The sequence below is a fragment of the Sarcophilus harrisii genome, chromosome 5 (genome assembly GCF_902635505.1).
Source record: "Sarcophilus harrisii chromosome 5, mSarHar1.11, whole genome shotgun sequence".
Taxonomy (NCBI): Eukaryota; Metazoa; Chordata; class Mammalia; order Dasyuromorphia; family Dasyuridae; genus Sarcophilus; species Sarcophilus harrisii.
Window position 1 is genome coordinate 250818191 of NC_045430.1, and position 21655 is coordinate 250839845.

General features: G+C 35.9%; 1 protein-coding gene across 3 annotated transcripts in view; it reads right to left on the bottom strand.

Moving 5' to 3' along the window:
- DNAJC13 (DnaJ heat shock protein family (Hsp40) member C13) overlaps positions 1-21655 on the bottom strand; it is a 110657-nt gene that overhangs the window by 2648 nt on the left and 86354 nt on the right. For 2 of the 3 annotated variants that reach the window (XM_031940125.1, XM_031940124.1), the window contains 11 exons: positions 21211-21302; positions 18901-19000; positions 18578-18652; positions 18269-18381; positions 16919-17088; positions 16681-16723; positions 15879-16052; positions 11119-11298; positions 10714-10854; positions 6532-6675; positions 5568-5667 (listed from right to left, as the gene is read on the bottom strand). In XM_031940125.1, the coding sequence (XP_031795985.1) occupies positions 5568-5667; positions 6532-6675; positions 10714-10854; positions 11119-11298; positions 15879-16052; positions 16681-16723; positions 16919-17088; positions 18269-18381; positions 18578-18652; positions 18901-19000; positions 21211-21302 (1332 nt within the window). Of the gene's footprint in view, positions 1-5567; positions 5668-6531; positions 6676-10713; positions 10855-11118; positions 11299-15878; positions 16053-16680; positions 16724-16901; positions 17089-18268; positions 18382-18577; positions 18653-18900; positions 19001-21210; positions 21303-21655 lie in introns of those variants that run through there. The other variant, XM_031940127.1, reaches the window with a different exon arrangement.

A 21655-nucleotide genomic window follows, 5' to 3' on the forward strand; every position in this document is an offset into this window, starting at 1 on the left:
TGACAATGGGAGTCTCAAGGCAAAGACACTACATTTTAAAGCAATTGACTGCATCCAGACCAGGAATCATTGAACCTCAGGTGGAGCGCTTCAGAAGTGAAGATCTCAGCATGCAAACTATCAGTACTTATCTAGAGGCTGAAGAGATTCACGATTATGCCCTTATGTATTTACCTGAGGCTGTACACTGCTGGGTTCCCATCTTTTGGGGGGATACTAGGTGATCATTTGAGGACTTTAATGAACTAGGCATCAAAGCCTAATAGGTGAAGCTTAGAGGAGAGCTCTCCAAAGGTTCACCTATAGAGACTAGATTCTTGTTTACCAGCCTCTCTGTACTCAAGCTATATCAAAATAAGACTACTGCTGTGTAATTATTTCTAAGTGTTTATATGCTGGGACTTTTGAGAGGTTGGAGATACAAATACAAAGGGGAGACAGTGAGTCCTGGACTGTCAGCGATCCCAAGGCTCCAATTCAGTATCTGCACTGCCTATTTTACAGGGTTTCTGAAGGAAAGAACTTTAATATTCTTTAAGTGAAGCTGAAATGTCAACTAAATATACACAAGTATGCATAGAGGTTGTGCTGAGAAGACCTGGCACACCCTTCTGCCTTCAAAAATGTACTATTTTATAACTGCGTTTTGAATATATGTTCATCTTAATTCTCTGGAGGCACGCCCAAATGAAATGTGCTGCATGTGCCTAAGGAAGGAGCACAGGCTGTCGGAATGCTGTCGGAATTCAGCACTGTACATAAAATTAAGAATTCCCAATTTAGATCAAATGTCGCAGAAAACTTGGTAGAAAAAAGTAAAAGTGCTGACTTGGAGCTCACTTCAAAACATTTTGTTATCAAAGGAGAACAGATAAAGTACTCTGTGAAATCAATACATGAATGCTATTTAGTGATCACTGACTGACATCCCTGAACTAAGCTGTCAAAGAGAAGGGGCTGGTCTTCAGAAAGCATGCTCCTCTCTCTACTGCCATAAGTTGACTCTTAACCTGTTCTAAGGCCTAACATTCCAAATGATGATTCATGATTTTGACATTACACGTGACACAAAACAAAATACTTCAGAGATCTGTTAGGTCCTCCATCTTCTTGGCAAAAATCACAATTTTCATTCTTCTCTGTAGTATCCCAACAGTTCCAACTTCATTCTACTTTCTTCCAGCTCCTTTCCTCTCTTAATTTTCAATGATCAGGTGACTTAAGATAATGAACATATAACTTTTTTTTCTTGCTCTCAATTTTTTTATTTTATTTTTTTAAATTTTTAATAGCTTTTTATTTACAAGTTATATGCATGGGTAATTTTACAGCATTGACAATTGCCAACTTTTTGTTCTAATTTTTCCCCTCCTTCCCCCCACTCCCTCCCCTAGAAGGCAGGATGACCAATACATGTTAAATATATTAAAGTGAACATATAACTTTTAACTGAGGCTTCTTATTAAGCACCTGCTTTGTATAGGACACAGGAAATCTCTTGGAGGGGGGAATATATGTATCCACAAAACAAAGATACTTTAGAAATCTGAGCCATTCACATTCTAGGATCCCCAAAAAAGGCTGCTGAATCCCAGAGCAGAATTAAAGCACTTTTAGGCTAATTTCCAATTAGAATTTTAGGCACTGCAAAGCTGATTTGTTGGGGGTGGGATAGGGAAGAAGAGCATGGCCAATGGAAACAGATGCTTCTTGCTGACCTAGTTCTAATTTTCTACAACAAATGACCTCGTTTAAGTGCTTTTTCCAGCCTCTCCTGTTAAAAAAAGACACTCTTAAGGAATTAGAAGAAAGCTCAACTTTTTATAACTGTTATTCTGACATCAACTAGGAGATACCTTTCCCCAGTGTTTCTCCCACCATGGAAACAAAACCTAATAAGAAGCTTCCTAAACCCCACCAAAGAAGACACTTAGAAATCTCTGGAAGACAAGAAGAAAGGCTTGGAGAAAGCTGTCCATCTCCTGCCCTTCAGAGCCAAACTCTTCCAAGTCCTACCCTAACTAACTCTACCGCCCATTCACTTCTTGATATCTTACTCCACTGAAAAGGTTCTTCCAAAGTTACGAAGGACGTTTCAGCAGTTCAGTGTGATGGCCTTTTCTTAGTCATCAACTTCCACTGTTCTAGTTTGCCCTCTGACTTTAGCACAGAGATGTTTATTTAAAGCTTGAAATTAATCACAAATATTACAATTTGCCCTCTGACTTACCCCTTTCTAACACCTTAGCTACCAAGTACGTAGGTGTAAAAAACTCAAATTCATCTTTTAGGTTGAAAATAATTTCAAATAATTGTTTTAAATTAACAAAATTTCACATGAACAAGTACACATGTTCAGTAGAATTTCTAATAGCAAGTTTAATAAGTTATATATTTCCATGGTGGGAGAAACATTTGGAAGGATACCTGCTACTTGGTGTCAGGATAAGTTATAAAAGTTGAGCGTTCTAATTCCTTAGTGTGCCTTTTTAATGGATAAGCCTGAAAAAAGCACTGGTACAAGGCCAATCATTGTAGAAAATTAGAACTAGGTCAAAAAGAAGCATCTGTTTCCATCAGCCATACTCTTCCCCATCCCATTCCCAACAAATCGGCTTTGCAATGCCTAAAATTCTTATTGAAAATTAGCCTAAACATGCTTTAATTCTGCTCTGGAATTCAGCAGCCCCCTACTCTTTTTTTTTTTTTTTGGATCCTGGGATGTGAATGGCTCAGATTTCTAAAGTTCCTTTGTTTTGTGGATACAGATGATCCCCTAAGAATCAGTGTCCTGTATAAAGTAGGTGCTACTAAGAGCACCTCAGTTAAAAGTTTTATGTTCAATATCATTAAGCCACTGGAGCATTGAAAAGTAAGAGAAGAAAGGAGCTGGAAGAAAGTAGAATGAAGTCAGAACTATTGGGATACTTCAGAAACGAATGAAAATTGTGATCTTTGCCAAGAAGATGGAGGTCTTGCCATTATGGCAGACAGTATAGCAATGGGGAAGCAGAAACAGTCAACAGAGGCCAAATAACAACTTAAAGATTCACAGTAATTTACTGGTGTTTTAGATTGAGGCAGACCTACATTTAAAGTTTCTGTCCCAATGAAAGGCTAATCTACAAAATGATGCACTTATGGAGAAGAGAAACTCTGATTAGAATCAACCAACAGAGAAATGGGAAACCAACAGGAAAGTCAATCTCAGGGACTGGGACACTGACTGAGCAATAATTCTCTTTGGATCCTACCAGGGGCATATCTCAAAGTTCACCTCAGCTCTTTCCCATTCCAAAGCTTTGTCCCTTAGGATTTCTCTCTGTATTTTCACTTGGAGCACTGAACTTACAGGACCTATTGTGAAAGGACATTGGAGCTACCATCATCAATGGCTTAGAATGTGCACATGGACTTTCTATTCCTAGCATCTATGTAATAAGAGTAAAAAGACCTTTGAAACTTTTATTTAAGGGAGGAGAAAATATCCTCAGTATCCTAAAGCAGATTTCTGTATTCTCCCAAAGAAATGTTATTGTTACAAGTGGTCACTGGATTCTATAGCATAAGTTAAAACCAGTTTGTCACTGCAGGCCTAGGAGATTTTATATAAAAATGCTTCCCAAGTTTAGGAACTTTAAGGAACGTAACTAATTCACTATTTGTTGAGCCTGAATGATTGGGAGATCCTCTGAAAAATCTCTGAAAGACCATGAGAGTAGACCATGAGAGTCCATGTAAAAAGATGAAGAGGCATTGGTGGGTTAAAATCTTAGAAGAATGATTATATAATATGAAATCAATATGTTCAAGATTGTACTAAGCACATGGTGGTGGTGGTGGTGGTAGGTGTGTGTGTGTGTGTGTGTGTTGTTTACACAAACAAAAGTAGGTGATAGTTTCTACTCTTGAATAGCAAAAACTACTCTTGAACTTTTAGATGCACTTTTCTGCTCAGAAAAAAGTAACTCTTCCTACTCTAGTCTCCTCTTGCTATTTGTTCATAAAATGCGATTACCACTAAGCTGCTGTGAAATGCAGCCCAAAGACCTAAACATTTTTAAAATAACTATTCTTGGGTGGTTTATACTTTATTCAAGTTTTTAAAAGATAGATATTGCAACTGATTTGGTGGCCCTAATTCTGTTACAGTGATTTTTGTCCCATGAAGGGAAAAAGGAAAACTTTTTTTTTTTTTTGAAAGGAAACTCAAATTAAGAGTGTAGAGGCATGTATCTGATATACTAGACAAGTATCATTAGGGCAAGTGCCACACATTTAATTTTTCCATTTCAGTACTTCAGTATTTCCATTCAGTATTATACATAACAGATACTTAACACATTTGTTAAAGAGAATTATAGGCTGCTACCCAAAATACCCTGTACTTCCAAGTATCCCAGATATATTTCCACTCATACTTTGCACTATGTATAAAAGAGTGTTAATGGTGAAGGGGAAAAAAGCAGCAAATTCAACAAAATGAAAACATTACAACCATGCAACATTTTTTTAAAGCTGTTATGCTTGTTTACTCTTCTTTGCTTTGGTTTCTCAATCTATAGTACTGGAAGTCAGACAACAGCTAAAGCTTACTCAAGAAAACTGGTAACAAACCAACCGGGCATGCAACATTCAGTTTTCAATTTTTTTTTTTGAGGGCCAATTAATTCAGCTATGCCAATTTTTGCACTTCAATGTCATGCGTAGAAAGGCATTTTTTAATATGATGCCAAATAATTCCATGTAAATTGTCAAGAAATAAGCTACAGTTTCAATTTTTATTTCCATTTAAGGATAATCTCTGTCTCACACTCTGCATACTTGATATTTAAGAAATGTAAAAAAGAGCCGTTGTTCAATAAAAATCCCCCTAAAACTCAATGAATTCTTAATACCACTTATACTCCTAAATGCTATAAATAGGATATCACCAGTGACTACAGTAATATCTCACAATAGGCATTTTTCAATGATTCTTTAATCCTGAATATGATTTCCATTTTGGGTAGCAAGTATTTCTCTTTAAGAGGCAGCTAAACTGCAAAACTTTGCAAAGCCATTAGCCACTAGCTAGCCACTGGGAAATTAAAATTGATATTTGTTCTTTTTATTTTTTTTTTAAATATCAACAGATGTTGAGCCTATATTCTCAATAATGAAAAGATAGTCATATTGTTTCTTTGTACCACTTTCTAAGAACTTCAGAAGAACAAATAATTTTATTTGGAATGTGGTGTATATATAAAATGCCACTTCATAAATGGATCTAAATTGACCAGGATATATATATTCTACTAAATAAAAGTACATGTTACTTTTCTCCATGTATTTTAACAAAGTCATATGCTGACAAAAACCAAAGACAGACAAATCCTGAGCCCTTATGACTATGTCACAGCATCCTAGCCCATGATGAAGTGAAGCTACAAGGGATACCAGGATTAATCTTAAACACTATTTTACAAATATTTTCAAATCCTGATTCAGTTGAAGCAACATGTATGGATTTGTTTTTTGTTGTTGTTCTTTTTCTTACTGTAGACATAAAGCTCAAAACTACTGACCTGTGAGGTATCCAGCTGTTTGTGACTCAGAAATGAACAAGTCATGTTTCTGATCTTTGAAGGCACTCCAGACTGAAGAGCGAGACAAGATTTCATTTACCTATAGTAATACAATGAGTTCTCTATTAATTTATTTTGATTAAAATAGTATTAAATGAGCAGGTAGGTGGTGCCATGGATAGAGCACCAGCCCTGAAGTCAGAAGGACCCAAGGTCAAATCTGATCTCAGAGACTTAACATGTCCTATCTGTGTGATCCTGGGCAAGTCACTTAACCCCAATTGCCTCAAAAAAAAAAAAAAAAAAAAAAGTCCTAAGGAAAAAAAATTGTCCTAAGGAAAGCTCTAACTAGTCCATTTAAATCCATATAATTTTGATGGAATAAAGCTATGAAATCATGGTGTATAGAGTACTTTGAGGAATCAGTATGTGCAATACATAATTAGGGAAGCTACTTGAAATCCATATATAAAATTATATCACTTAAGGCACAAGAAAAATTGAAATGTGTTCTTGACTATAGATCCTAGCTGATTCTCAAACCATTATAATTAAACAGCAACTACTCATAAGTTAATATTCATCCCACTTCAGACATAAATAGACTAGGTGTCTCTGACCAAGGAACTTCAAGCTTCCACTTTCCTAAGCTGCAGGTGCTAATGCTCATTAGGAGAGGGAATTTCCTCATCTGGAACTCTCTACACAGATGAAATCACAGGTCCCCCCCCCCCCCCCCAAAAAGGTTAAATATATATTCACTGTGGACTGCTATGGCCAAAGACCTAGAGATAACAAACACCATTGATCTCCTACCAACATTCTTGAATTTGGCTGGCCTGAGCCTCTAGGTAGTTAGGAAAAACAAATGCATCAACATTCTCTTTTCTGGCCCCACTTGTAAGAAGTCGCTAAAGTCTCTGCTCTCTCTGGAACATGGAGTCACAGTCACTCTCATACTCACCTGTTCTCCATATTGCAGGCTTCGGGTCATCGACTTCAAAGCTTTAACAATCTGAGCCTTCGTGGCTGCTGGGCTTTCCAAACTTTCAAGACCAATGCCTTCTAACAATTTTAAGAGATATGGAACCAAATCTGCTTTCAAGGCCTATAAATAAGCATCAGACACATTTACTTTTAAAAAAAAAGGCTCTAACCAAAGTTAAACCATGAAATTAGAGGATTTTCAGTTGGTGCTAAAATATGAGAGAATGGCAATCTGCTAGACTTACTAAATAGCTACCTATTGTTCTGATATTGTTGCTCTTATGCTAACAGAATTATAAAGTATCTGTACGATTCTAACTGAGTAGATTTTTAAGAATGTTTTACATTCAGTGAAATGAGCAGAACCAGGAGATCATTATATACTTCAACAACAACAATACTGTATGAAGACATATTCTGATGGAAGTGGATTTCTTCAACAAAGAGAAGATCTAATTCAGTTCCAATTGATCAATGATGGACAGAAGCAGCTACACCCAAAGAAGGAACACTGGGAAATGAGTGTAAACTGTTTGCATTTTTTTCTTCTTCTCAGGTTATTTTTACCTTCTGAATTCAATTCTTCCTGTGCAACAAGAGAACTGTTCAGTTCGGCACACATATATTGTATCTAGGATATACTATAACCTCTTTAACATGTATAGGACTGCTTGCCATCTAGGGGAGGGAGTGAAGGGAAAAGTCGGAACAGAAGTGAGTGCAAGGGATAATGTAAAAAATTACCCAGGCATATGTTCTGTCAATAAAAAGTTATAAAAAAAAAAAAAAATGTTTTGCATACTCAAATTATTCAACCACTTTGTTGCCTACGCTTTCTATCATCACAAACTCAAACTGTGGTATCACATTGGTTTTCATTGTCTCTTCCTAATCACAAAGTCAGTTTAACTCCAGATCACCCAATCAGATATTAAAATTCTCCTTTGTGATCACAATGCAGTGCCATCTTTGCGAAGTGTGGAGTAAGGGGAAAAGAAAAAAAAAACCTCTTGTTTTTAAAAGATGAGTGATCCTAAAAAGAAAAAAAAAAATTAAGACATCATGTAGTTATAGATTAAGAAGACTTTTGCTTCCAAAATTCTATTCAATAGATGTGATGAATCTACAATAGTAGATTCATCTACTGCTCTATGTATTCAATATTTTTATCAGATTGTATTTTAATATTATTTTTCAATGAAATACTAGCCTCCAACAGTATCTCATTGAAAAATAATATTAAAATAAGAGTAATCAAATCACTTCTCAAGAATTATTCAATTTTCAAAGGGCAAATTGAAGATGGAATTAGTGAAGTCTACCCTTTAAAGGGCTTTATAATTACAACACAATTTCAGTAGATTTATATTAATTCATTTTGTAAAATAATATTAAAAAGAAAAAAAAGTAGTAGGGAATAATGGATCGAGTCACAAAAATCTGCATTACAGTCTCACTCTGAACAACAAGAGATGAAGTCACACACAGAAGTGCTAATCTATTTAGATGGAAAAAGAGTTCCGCCTGACAACAAAAGCAATTTAAGTATAGTGAGAAATAGACATAAATTACTTCTAGATGGACGAATGATTTGATTGCATCTATTGGGGGAACCTATAAAACAGTCTGGCAGAAATTAGATGTAATCTAATATCTTACACTTCAAACTACAGTAAACCCAAACTGATTATATAAACTGGAAAATAAAAGGTCACATCACTTAAAAAAAAAAAAAAAAAGAGAGAGAGAGAGAGAATTTCAATCAAGATAAAAAATGAACAACTTTAACTATAAGGAATTTAAAAGCTTTGCTAACAGAAACAACTAGCTCCATCTCTTCCCTATATCAGTGAAATCACAGGTCCAGTCTCCTACCCTCATTAAATGATCTTGCTTTAAACTTAAATGAGTCCTTTGGCTGTTTAATAAAAATTCCCAATCTTATATCTTGCACGAGTACCATAAAGACATAATCAGAAAAGGAACTGTTCAGTGGAGAGAAAACATATGCATCAGATATCACCAAAAAAAGTTTGATATTCAAGACAAACAGGTAATTAACACCAAAAGATAACACCAAGTGTTCCCAAGTAGATAAGTGGTCAAGGAATATGAAGACATCATTTCCAAAAGAACTGCAAACTGAAAATGATGATGTGAACAGGTTCCAAATGACAAAGAGCAGAAGTACATATTAAAACATCTCCCAAGTTGTTTTAACCTTCAACTCTTGCAAATTGAGAGATGATACAAAGTAACAGTCAATATTGGAGGGTTCTAGAAAGACAGGAACACTAAGGCACTACTACTAAGAGCTGTGATTTTGTCCAATTGTCCTGGAGACCAATTTGGAATTACGCAAGAAGATAAGCTGTCTGTGACTTTTGCTTCTGTTGTGAGGCACCTGCCCAAGAAAGTCAAAGAACAACAGACTGGAGAGCTGCTCAAACACTCACAGGTGCATTCTTTGGAGTAGCTAAGAACTGGAAACAAAGGGGGTGACCCTTGATTGTGGGACTAAAAAGAAAATTGTGATAGGAATAACAGAATACTCTTATGCTTTAAAAAATGACAGATGTGCAAGTACTTAACCCCAATTGCCTCAGGAAAAAAAAAAAAAAAAGATGGATAGAGACTTAGAATAAAGGGTAATGAGTTGATGTGCAATGAAAAAAAGCAGATCCAAGGATGAGAACAATATACAATTTTAGAAAAAAATGTTAGTTGAACTGTAATTAAAAACCAATGAGGGTCCCCAAACAAAGATAATGAAACATTATCTGTCTATAGACAAAGATAATGAAACATTATCTGGGGGACTAATATTATCATTTTGGTTTTTTATGATATGGGATAGCTCTTGCATTCTGTCACCAAGGAGAATCTGATCTGGAGGTGGAGGGTGTCAGTGATCTCTGAGAAGCTGCAATGACTGCTGAACAAAAAAAAACACCAAGAAAATAAGGTGCCAGAACTGGAATAAAATATAGTTAAATCCTTATTCTGGAAAAGCATCACGTTCTAAATAGTGGGTAGGTTCTGAGGGGAGCTCATAAAAATCTATTGAGTACATAGAGGAGTAGGTGAATCTTGGGAGGAGGGGATTAGAGAAGGAGCAAGAGGAAAATCATTTCTTCCTCCTTCCTACAGGCAAAGATGCACAATGGCAGTTCAATCTTTTGTCTTTTCCAATCAGACTACGGGCATTCTCCTTTCTTGGTGCTTGTGCTCCAGTGGAGGTCCTCATTCCCACCTTCCTTTACCTTTCCAAGAGTTCCCTTCTGAAGAACTTCTTGTCATCAAATAAAAAAATCTCCTTCACTGATACAGATTATTTTTGCTGGGTATTAAAAGAACTCTCAGTGAACTGATCAATAGCATGCAGTCTCCTGGGATTCAACTGCTATATAAGTATTCACACCTCAGAAAATGGGAATTCTAAAAGCAGGACTTGATTTGTTTTGTGGCTTGTCTTGTCTAGGTTTAAGAAAGTTATTAAGCCTTAACTGCATTAATAAAACAAATTAAAAAGCAATCAACAACAATTAAAAAAACTATATGCCAGCAACATAACATAAACATACAAGATGTGATATACAGCTGTATTATTATTATTTTTTTTAAAACACACCAGAGAGTTGGCCTTTCAACATATACTATCATACCTTTGGGATCAATTTACATTAATGTGCAAAAAATGAGAATATAATTCTAAATACTTTCTCAGAACTATTTTTATATTAATCAGTTCACTGAAAACCCTGGTAGGATTTAAGACCAATAAAGTTAAAAATTGCCAATAGAAAAAGGAGTCCATTTCCACTTAGTCAAGCCAATCAATCATAGTTGAGTGTTTGCCCCTAGGATTAGTTTCTTTCTTATGTTGATCCTACTTTTCTTTACTTCTTATCTTTTTCTTAACTTGTCAATTTTCTAGAAGCAATTCCACTCCCCTCTCTTCCATAACAGCTACTCTGCAGTCAAAATTCCCAGTGGTAAGGGTTGGACAAGGATGGCTTTTTATATGTATCAGTTAATTATAAGCCAACCATATAGAAAATGGAGATTGACTACTCAGGCACCAACAGAGAACTGTTACTCTACCAAGTAAAAACTGACTTTTACAATAAAATTTTACAATACAAATAGAACTGTTTACCTGGGCTACTAAATCACTTTGCTCCTTCTGAAACATCCGATTAATTGCTTCACAGGCTAGACCAACTGTGTCTGACCGCTTTTTCATTCCATTCATCAGTGGACCAATGGTGTCTAGAGATGCCATTGCACGAACACACAACTATATACACAGAAGAAAATTTGCACTGTCATTGAGCTCTACTTCTGAATGAATGAATATACTATCAAAATAAACTTGATCATCTACATTTTGTAAATTACGTATGTGATGGAAAGAAATTAAATCAAATGTATTCAATATAAGTTTCCCCTAACTGGTAAAGTACGCCAAAAATGTTATCAGAACAGATCAAATTTGAAAAGAGATTTGAACTGATTGAATTCTGCTTTTTTAATATAATTGACTCTTCCAAAAAGACATTACCTCATTATCAGAGATTGAATGTATGACTCGAATGGCACTCTTTGGAATGGCGTTGTTCTTGTGATTCATTGCATGGATAACTTTAGGCAGATGACCCAGAGGTGGCACTTGATCTGCTAGCTGGGGTTGTGCACTGAAAAGACATACTGCTGCTGTTGTTAAAGTTTCCAGGGTTTCTCCCTTTGGGGGGGGAAAAAAAAGCAAAATCTCAAACATACAAAAATGAGCTAATTATTTTGCATTTATAACTAAGGAGCCTTGACTTCTAAGTACTAGACTTAAAAAATCAATTCATAAAACTAATGTGTTTTTCCATTTATCTGACTTTCAATATTTAAAATATCCTACTTTAAATAATCATTTGCTTAAGCAGAATACCATGAGCAAAAATTAATTTTTAAGAATATGAATTTGAAAGTTCAAAGATCTTAGAAACAGCCACCAAGTGTTTTAGGGATTCTTATGTCAGGAGACACTGACAGCCTGGAAAAAATTAATGTACTGGAATGTTATTTTCTTTTAAAAATTAAACGGAAGGGATAGCTAGATGGGAGTGGAGAGCACCAGCATGGAGTCAGGAAAGGCCCAAGTTCAAATCCAGCCTTAGACACCTTGGCACTTACTGTGGGCAAATCATTTAACCCTGATTGCCTCATGCATCACCCCCAATTATGTGTGTATATATGTTATATACACAAATTTTAATTAGCAATAATTCATCTACCCCTCCCTCTCTTATTCCTCTGATGATAAACAAAACATTAAAAATATATACAATCAAGCAAAACAATTTCTGCACTGGCTATGTCCAAAGAAATTAAGTCTCATTCTGAGTCCATCATCCCTATCAAAAGGAGAGGACTATTTTTCATCATTTAGTCCCCTGGAATCCTGGTTGCTATTATAATGATGTTATTCAGTCATTTCAGTCACATTTAACTCTTCATAACCCCATTTGGGGTTTCCTTGGCAGAGGTACTGGTTTGCCATTTCTTTCTCTAGCTCACTTTACACGTGAAGAAACGGAAGCAAATGGGGAAGTGACTTGCCCAAGGTCACACAACTAAGAAGGGTCTAAGACTGTATTTTCTCATGAATATGAGTCTTCCTGACTCAAAGTCCAGGAAGTCCATTGTCTTTATCATATTGCATTTTATAATGGTTCTGCTCCCCTAACTCTTCATTAGTTTATGTATTCCCATGGTTCGCTTTGTCATTAACCCCTTTGTCATTTTTCACAGCACAATAGTATTCCATCACATTTATTTAACATAGCTTGTTCATCCATTCCCTAATTTATAAGCATCCTCTTAAATTTCCGTTCTTGGTCACTTAAAAAAAAAAAAGTTTCAGTATTTTTATACATCTTTGACAAGTTTCCCCAAGGAAATCCTTGTCTTAATTTGTATTCTCTCTAATTTCCCCTTCTCTTTCCCTGTTGAAATGTATTTCTTCCCCAATTCTGCATGTTCTTCCCCCTTTTTCCAAGATGAGTAAGGTTTAGGTCAGCTGTTCTCCCTATAGCTTTTTCTTTATGTGTAAAGACAGATACTTGAGCTCCCTGATCTTGTGAGAGAGTTATCCCTAACAACTCATCTATTTTCTTCTCTCCTCCCAATTTCCCCATTACATATTCTTTTTCCTCTCACTTTCCAATTTTTCCTTAGGGTCGACCCAAAACCAGAACATTTCTAGGTCCTGTCTAATTAAGACTCCTTCTATGATCCCCAATGACAGCTTTCACATATGTATGAAATTCCCATACATGAATAAAGGTAGTTTATTCTTAGTTGATGTTCATTTATATTTCGACTTTTATATTTCTTCACTCCAGTGTTTGAACTTCAATATTGTTCTTTTCATTTGAGAATGCTTAGAAGTCCTCTATTTCAATAAATATGTATTTTTTCTGCTGGATGATTTTAACTCAGTTTTGCTATTTTTAGTTAAAGCTCCTTATCTTTTGATTTATGCAATACTGTATCTGAAGCTCTCAGTTTCCTTCAGATGGTGGCTGAAAAATCATGAATAATTTTAACGGTGTAGAGTAAGCCGTTTTTAATATTTTATCTTGATATGTTCTCTGGATTTAGGCTAAAATGTTCTTGGGAGTTTTCTTTTTGAGGTTTTTTTTTTTTTTTTTTTTTTTTAAAGAAGATGACATGAATTCTATTTTCACTTTTCCCCATGATTTTAAGGGTAGTATTTTTTTTTTTTAAAGTCTTGAAATATGTGGGAAATGTGAAATCTACATTCAGGCAGAGGTGATAGACTTGGAATACACACCCGTGTGTGCTTGTATGACATATATAATATACATATCTACATATTACACATATATGTACACATACCATACACATACAATATCTATGTTTGGACATGACTAAAGGAAGGAATTGTTTTTCTTGACTATATATGTTTTTAACTTTTTTTTTTTTTTTGCTTTCTTGATTACTGGAAGATGAGTGTGAGATGAGAATTTGAAAATGAAAATAAATCTGAATTAAAAAAGACAATACAGCTTATATTGTATTTAATGAGAAATCTTCTTAATGAGAAACATGTCTATCTTGACCCAATTATTAAATGGCTTCCGAATTTTGGTGTGAGCTATTACTTTAAAATTGTTTGGAGGGGGATATTGGGAGAGTTCAGCTGGGTGGCTACTTCTCCTCTCCAATTTGGTTCTTCTTCCTGCCTCTCCCCCCAAATCTTTTGCCATTTTAATACTTCTTGATTCCTGGAATTACTGGTTTTCTATTTGGTCAATTTTAATTTTCATAGAACTTATTATTTTAGGCAAGGTACTATAACTCTTCAATTTCTTTAACAGTCTACATTTTCCTCCAAAAAAGTACTCATTTCATTTATAAAAGTATTCTTAACTCTTGCTTCATCTCTTGCAGGAACTCTAGTCAAATCATGCCATGCTCTAGTTTGCATTTTACTTTGAGGCTTTTCTAGGTGAAGGCATTCTTTTCTTCTGGGTTTGTGTCTTAAACAATCCAGTCACTATGATAGCTTTTCAGAATTTTTTTTTTTTTTTTAATTTGTTGATTCTTCTAGCCTATTTCTGAACTTTGGCCTTGATGTGAGGGCTGGGCTCTGTGAACTGGAGGGAAGATTTGAACTGTTTTTGTCATTGCTTTCTTAGTGTTATGTTACCTCAGTATCTTAAGGAGAACTCAGGAAGGAACATGCATGTTATTTATATTCCTTAAGTGCCCTTATCCAGGGCAAACTTTAATGAGAAATCACTGCTGCTGGACTCAGTCACTGTCAGCCACTAGGAAGTTCTGCTATTCAGTGACAATAGGGCAGGATGTGCTTTGGTCTGGGATTCTTGCCCTGGTTATACCTTTGAAGACTTCAGACTAGGTTAAAGTTGGAGAAAAGATCCTGCCACGCTTCTAAAATTAAAGACCCATCAATTGCTGTTTGTTTCTGTACTTGCTCCTCTTAGTCTAGTGTCAAAAATATCATCTTGGGTGAAGATCCCTTTCCATGAGCCTTCTTGATTTACAGACAACAGAGCTGTCCATCAGTATCTGTTTCTGTGCCCTGCAGTACCTCATTACAGATCAGGAATATCCTCTTCTCAAGGTACATGGGCTCTCCCTGGGTGCCAAAGTGGAGCTACTCCCAGTCAGACCTATCCTCAGTACCCAGATGGCCAGCTCCCTAAAAGAAACCCACTGTGACTTTGTCTTAGATTTTCTCATTTCCCAGGATCTGTCTGGTCCCTGTTCTGAATCTTAGTTCTGCCCCACCCCACCACCTCTGGCTGTGTTACTTTCTATTTTTATTTCTAGATTTATTTGTTATAGGTAGCAAATCTGCAATGTTGAGAAGATACATTCTATTATTCTTGGTATATATATATATATATATATATATATATATATATATATATATATGTATTTATATTTTTTTTATATTATATGTATTTATTTTATTAAAATAATGAGAAGAGTGACAGACCAAGGAAAATATAATTTTGTTCTCCTATGTTTAGTTGTTTGTGATTAATCAGTATTTGTGGCATGAATAAATGCCAATATAAGCTACAATATGGGCAATTTCTCCAACAAGGAATAAATGTAGACATTCAGTAAGGAAAATTTTATAGGATGATTTAGAAGATAACTTTGTTGAAATGCTGATTTTTTCAGAGAAATAAATTATTAGCTCATGAAGCTTAACTTACATGTACACTTGTCAGTGTTAACTCTAAAAGTTCAAATAAATACAATCTTTAAAAAGTAATTAAACCAGATGTATGACATGTGCTCACATGCACATGTGCACATAGCTTTTGTATAAATCCAAATTACTTCTACTACTATGCTGCTTAACAGCACTTAACACTACTACATGTTAACCTAGCTACGTGACCCTGGGCAAGTCACTTAACCCCAATTGCCTCAGGGAGGGAGGGAGGGAAGAAAGAAGGGAGGGAAGAAAGAAGGGAGGGAGGAATCAAAACTTTCTTGAAGCTCTTATATTATGAATGAATTATTTCAAGATGGAAACACCTGGCCACTTCAGAAATCATGCCAATTATCTACCTATGCTTTTGAGTAAGTCAATAGCAGAAATAAAATGAACTTTAATGCTGTTTTCTTGTTCTGAAACAAAGCTAATTTGAAGCAAACGAGCATGAAGATTTCATTTTTCACAAATACAAAATTAAATTTTTCAGCCTCCTATAATTGGCACCCCTATTTAAATATTTTGCATATTTAAAAATCAATACTTACATGAGGACTATTCTTCTCCAGTAATTCAGTTAATTTTTCTAATAGTGCAATAAGAAATTCCCTTGGTTTCCTAAGAACCCAAGCTGGTTGTGCAATAAAGATCCTTAAGAAGACTCCTCCAACAGCCAGCTCCCCATCTGCTCCACCATACACAACAGCAAAATCTTCAGGCAACTAAAATGAGAACACAAATCAAGATCTCAAGATCACTGTCACAAATGACTGAAAAACTAATTGTGAAGAGAGAAGGAAATAAGAATCGGCTAAAAAGAAAATACGCATGAGAACACCATGATCTGTTTTGATTTCTTAGGACCTATCAGAACAGTAACATTTTAATGACTATACTACAATCTTAATATTAACAAAAAGTAAAAAAATGACAGTTTTGAAGTTTTAGCATACGATTTTTACACACACACACACACACACACACACACACACACACACCCAATATTTCACTATCTATTGACCTACTGTGGCAAGAACAATTTCTAAAATAAAGGGAATAAAGTTTTCTGCTCCTTAAGTAATGAGAAGAACTTGAAGAAACTTGAGGTTATCAAACATTTTAGAAGTCCACATAATTTCACAGAAGCAGCACAGACTCAAACTCTCAGTCTAAGTGCTGTTTCCTTGGTGTGTCAGTTGTAGGAAGTGGGCAACTCAGGTGACATCTTGTAATCCATTCCTCATTCACAAAATGGATAATAAAATGTACTATAAATAGCCCATAATACAGGAATGTGAGTCAAAAGAAAACATATAGTCTAACAATAAAGTCCTTAATATTTGTTGTTACCTTCCAGTTTATTTCAGGGTTGTCTCTCTGGCTTCTAAAGTGCCTTGAGGGGGAAAAAAAAAAAAAAAAAACAAGGAAAAAAAATCAGACAATCTTGAAAATAATACAACATTAACTTCTTGCAGCTCAAATTTAAAATATTAATGAAGAGATAAGAGAAGCAAGCAAATGTTTTGCCCATCCCCAGCCACAAACGTTTCATGTAAGGGGACAGCTATTACCATAAATCTTTACATACTCTAACATCATTTCTCGAACTGTTGTAGATACTTTATCTCTGGAATTGTCATTCCAAATTAACTCTGGATTTTCATGAGTTCCTTCAAATATGTGAACAGCAGCTTCAGGACTGTCTCTCATTGCATCCATGAATACACCAGGTAGAAATTTCATTAATGTAATTCTAACCTGCAAAGAAAGTTTTTTTCTTTTTTTTAAAAAAGAACTAGAAAATAATAGAATTGTAAGAAAGTAAAAGTTTTCTTATAACAGAAAAATTCTGATCCTTATACCATAAAGATAAGTAGTTTAGCATTAACATAAATCAAAGATTACGGAATGGGAGAAAAAACACCAACCAGATTGTATGAAAATACCAATTTGAACACAAAGGCCATAGAAAAGAATTAATTAATTTTAAATCTCCACTTCATTTTAACCCCCCCCCCCAAAAAAAAAAAAAAAAGTTTGTGGGTTTTTTTTGGGGGGACTGTTATGCAAAATTTAAAACAATAGCAGATCATACTGAAAAAGTATCATTCACTATTACAGTTTCATAAACTTATAACCATCCTAACTGAATCAATTTCAAAAACTGAGTTTTAAGGGTAGTAAAACAATGAAAAGTCTTCTGAACAGCACCCTTTTCTCCCCACTATCCCACCCCCACCCTCCACCCCCCAAATAAATCTGTATAAAACTATACTACTTTGGACAAATTACATAATGTCACAACCAAGAAGTCAAGTCTATTCTAAATTGTGTCACTTTAAGTGGATTCCTTTATCAAAGGAAAGCTTTATGCAATTATGAGTTCATTAATATTCATGTCCCTAATTTTGAACAATGCAATTAGAAGCCACAATTTAATCCCTGGGTATCAATAATACTTCCAGTTCAGTGGTCATACTGTCTTAAGTTGTATACATGAAGACTTTCCAACAACTACTTTCCTTCATGATTGTCACCCAATGTCAGCATTGAAATTTTTTCCATTTTTTTTTTCTCAAGGACTTGAAAGCAACATTATTTTTCATTTTTACTTTAGTGGAAATGGAAGAACAGTGTGCAACCGTGTTTCAAAGACCAATTTTCCTTATATTTAGACATACCTGAAGCCTTCTTTCATTGGGGAAACATTTTTTATTAAAATGGAAGTTCCTCTAATTATAATTTGCTTAAAACTACTATTTACTACAAATGGATTCAGGTTTAATTTGCTACAGTTCCCTTATCAAAAGGTTTTCACATCCCTACACATTTTATTAGCTTTATTTTAAGGAAAAAATTACATGATTACAAAATTATTCTTTCTTCCGATTTAATACTTCAATCATTTAATAAGATTCTGGGCATTCAGGGGGCTTACCTTTGGCCCTATCAGCTTATCTGCTGTCATTTTGGCAAAAAGCTCAGCTGTCTGGGCTCGGACTTGTGGGTGGGTTGAATTACAGAACATATCCAGCAAATAAATGAGAGCTCCTGTGGAGAGAAAATGAGTTCAACTATCAGAATTAAGTCATCTCCCTGTGTCCCCCCCCCCAAAAAAAAAGGGGGGGGAGGGGGGTGTCTGCCCCTCACTCATTACAAAACATGAGCACATATGTGCTTTATGCAAAGGAGCTTTAAAAAAGCTATTCCAGGGGAGCAGAAAGAAATAATTGAATGATGATATTACCTTTGGTCATTGCTTCTTTGATTATTTTTGTACTTGATGTCAGTGCATAGAGAGTTTCAAGAACAAGCTGGCGGCCTGTAGAGGATAAAGAGGAATGACCTAGATAAATAGAAATGACTGCAGAGCTGGCATACAATACCCTGGGAATCCTTAGAGCTAAGCGATCCAGTAGATCCCTGAGAGTTTATCTAGGGTTCACTGGTAGGCCAGGGATAAAAAAAACTTTTCAAATTACTTGTAACATGTTTTCCCCACTATTGGTACAAAGAAATGAAAGCTGGTTATACTGTGATTTGAAAAGTTTAATAAATGGCTATACGCACTTGAGGGCAGTGAGTGCAGAAGGGCCAGTAAATTGGACAACACTACTGATTCTGCAATATTGTTGACACACTCTTGATTAGATGTCACTATGTTCACAACCTGAAAATGAATCAAAGACTCAATATGTTATGAAAAAACAAAAAAGATCTACAGTTTTCAACAGAATAATATATCACACGCTGCAGTTTTGGGAAGAAAATTTGGGGCTGAAATAAAGTCAAGTAAATGCAATAATAAATTAGGGAAAGGGAAGCTTATATAAGCAGAATGTAACTTTCAGAGATTTTCTATTTATTCATTACAAGAAACAAAGTCACAATATTTGTGAACATTTAATATACTATCAAATATGTATCTGTAGTATATACCAGAGTGCATTTTGTTTTCAAATCATAATTAAGAGTTAGTAAAGATGAATGAATGTCTTCCAAATCACTAATATATCTGAAAAAATGTGTACTAAAATTGCTGAATTTAAGGCACACAACAAAGAAATCAACATCATTTTGGTAAATGTTGCAGAACTATAATAAACTTGACCTAATTAAAAAATAAACATCGGTAGGTGACTTGTTCTTTATACCTTGAAACAAACAACAATGTAGTTTTAACAATCCCAGATACAGAGAGCACTGGTTCTGGAGTTTCAAGGCACTACTTTCAAATCATGCTGTGCTTGCTACTGCTGCAAGCCTAGGAAAGTCACAAAGTCTCTGAGAGCCTGTTTCCCCTTCTGAAAATGATGGATTTGGGGTTTATGTGGCCTCTTCTGTTGTGTCACCTGCAATGCTGAGCCTGTATTAAGGATCCCACATCTAGGAGCTTCAGCCCTAGGTAGGGAGACATGCTCTATCTCAGAATTAAGATCCCCGATACAGAACTGGATAAAGGGACTTCAGTAGCCAAAGTCCAAATCCTTAATTTCTTCTTCCCAGTTTTCTTATCTTCACTTACAAGAATATATCTGTATTTGGCATTTAAAACACGAAATGGTGCATTTCTAGATCTAGAGTAAAGAGAAATCCCTATTGCTACTTTAAAAATATACAATAAATACATGATATTATTACAAGGAGAAAAAACTTGCAAAAAATAAGTCAATCAAAACAAATCAACTCAGTGACCAAATAAACCTAAGAATGCATGTCTCTTTCTACTTCTCCTGTCTACTCTACCAGAAGGAGGGTTAGAGAGACTTCTTCTCTGAGAGCCTACGTCTTTCCAAGTTCTCTTCCTCTCCTGATGTGCTGGCCTGGTAAAAACTTCTCTCCAGCTTCTCCTCACTATAAATGTCCCAGGTCACCTCTTGGGAGTCTCTTACAGCACAGAAGTATCCCACTGTGTGTGTGTGTCTGTGCACGCAGGTGCATTTTCAACTATCCATCCACTTTAGGTGAAGCTAAGGCTCAGGGGACACTCGTTCACCACACTCATCTATTGTGGTTTTCTCGTCCTCTTTTCACAATTATGAGAAAGGATGCTTATGAGAGCTACCAAGAACCCATACTAGGCTTCCTCAGGAGTCCCCAGCCTTTGCTACCTAGCTTGGAATGCCCACACCTCTGGTGGCCACGAGGCTCATCTGTGCTAGAGCTTCTTCTCCTGTTGTCCTAAGGCTCCGAGGTGGCTTCTAGGAAAAGTTATTTATCATCATTTCTCACTGGATTTCTGGATCACTAGAAAGTTTAGTGAGAATTCTGGGCTCTCCTGAAATCAGGAAATAGTTTGCCTCCTGTTCAGGCAGCTGTCATGTTTGCTTTTCCCAAGCCCCGCATTTTAGCAGTGAGGACACTAAAGCCCCACAGACTGTAAGGGACAAGCTGGGCCTGGGGGCAGGAAAAGCCAAGTTAAAACCCAGCTTCAAAAGCCGATTGCCAGTTTCTTCCTCTGTAAAATGAGCTGGACAAGGGAATAGCAAAACATTCCCATCCCTCTGCGGAGAAAACTCCATGGGGTCACATAGAGTGTGACACACTTCCAAGTGACTAAACAATACTAAGGCCCAGAGAAATTAAATGGCTGCCCAGGGTCACACAGGTACAGTCAAGTAAAAGCAGCAAAGTCTGATCCCACGTCCTAACTTCAAAGGGAGCAGCTTGCCACTCAATCATGTTCCATCTTCTTCAGTGAACCAGAATTAGAGAAGAGTTTTTTATTTTTTAAAAAACAACTCTCTCTTTATTGGGCCCTACTGTCTGGGGATGAACTTAAGTCTTCTCTGTAAGCGAAAAGGAAAACCCTGGCAATGGACTCTGGGTTACTAATGCTTTGACTCCAACCCCTCCCAACCTTGTCGGGAAAGGTGTTACCTCTAAAGCCAACTGCTGCACCTGGCCAGCTCCATGGACACGAAGAAGGGAAAATATCAGTTTAAAATGACCAACACACTCACACTCTGAGCCTGTGGAAACAAGAGAGCATTCACTGAATTAAAGACTGCCTTTTAGAAAGCACAATGCTGTTTCCTATGGTTTTAAGTTTCTTATCTATCTTAACTGACACAAACTCTGGTCACTGGATAAAATGTTTTAAGCTTTAAGAGAAAAATTTCATCTATTGGTGGCTATTGGTTTTCTGAGGTTTTGCTTCTTTTCCCCCATCTTAAAAACATGGTGGCCATCTCTGCCAAATAAACTTGGACCTAGACCGGCTCTGTCACAGGCCATTTCTTCAAATACCACCTGTGGCACTTATGCTGAAGAGTGGCCATAAGCAAGCCAGCAGAAATCCCTTGGTCTGAATGTCAAGGATAAA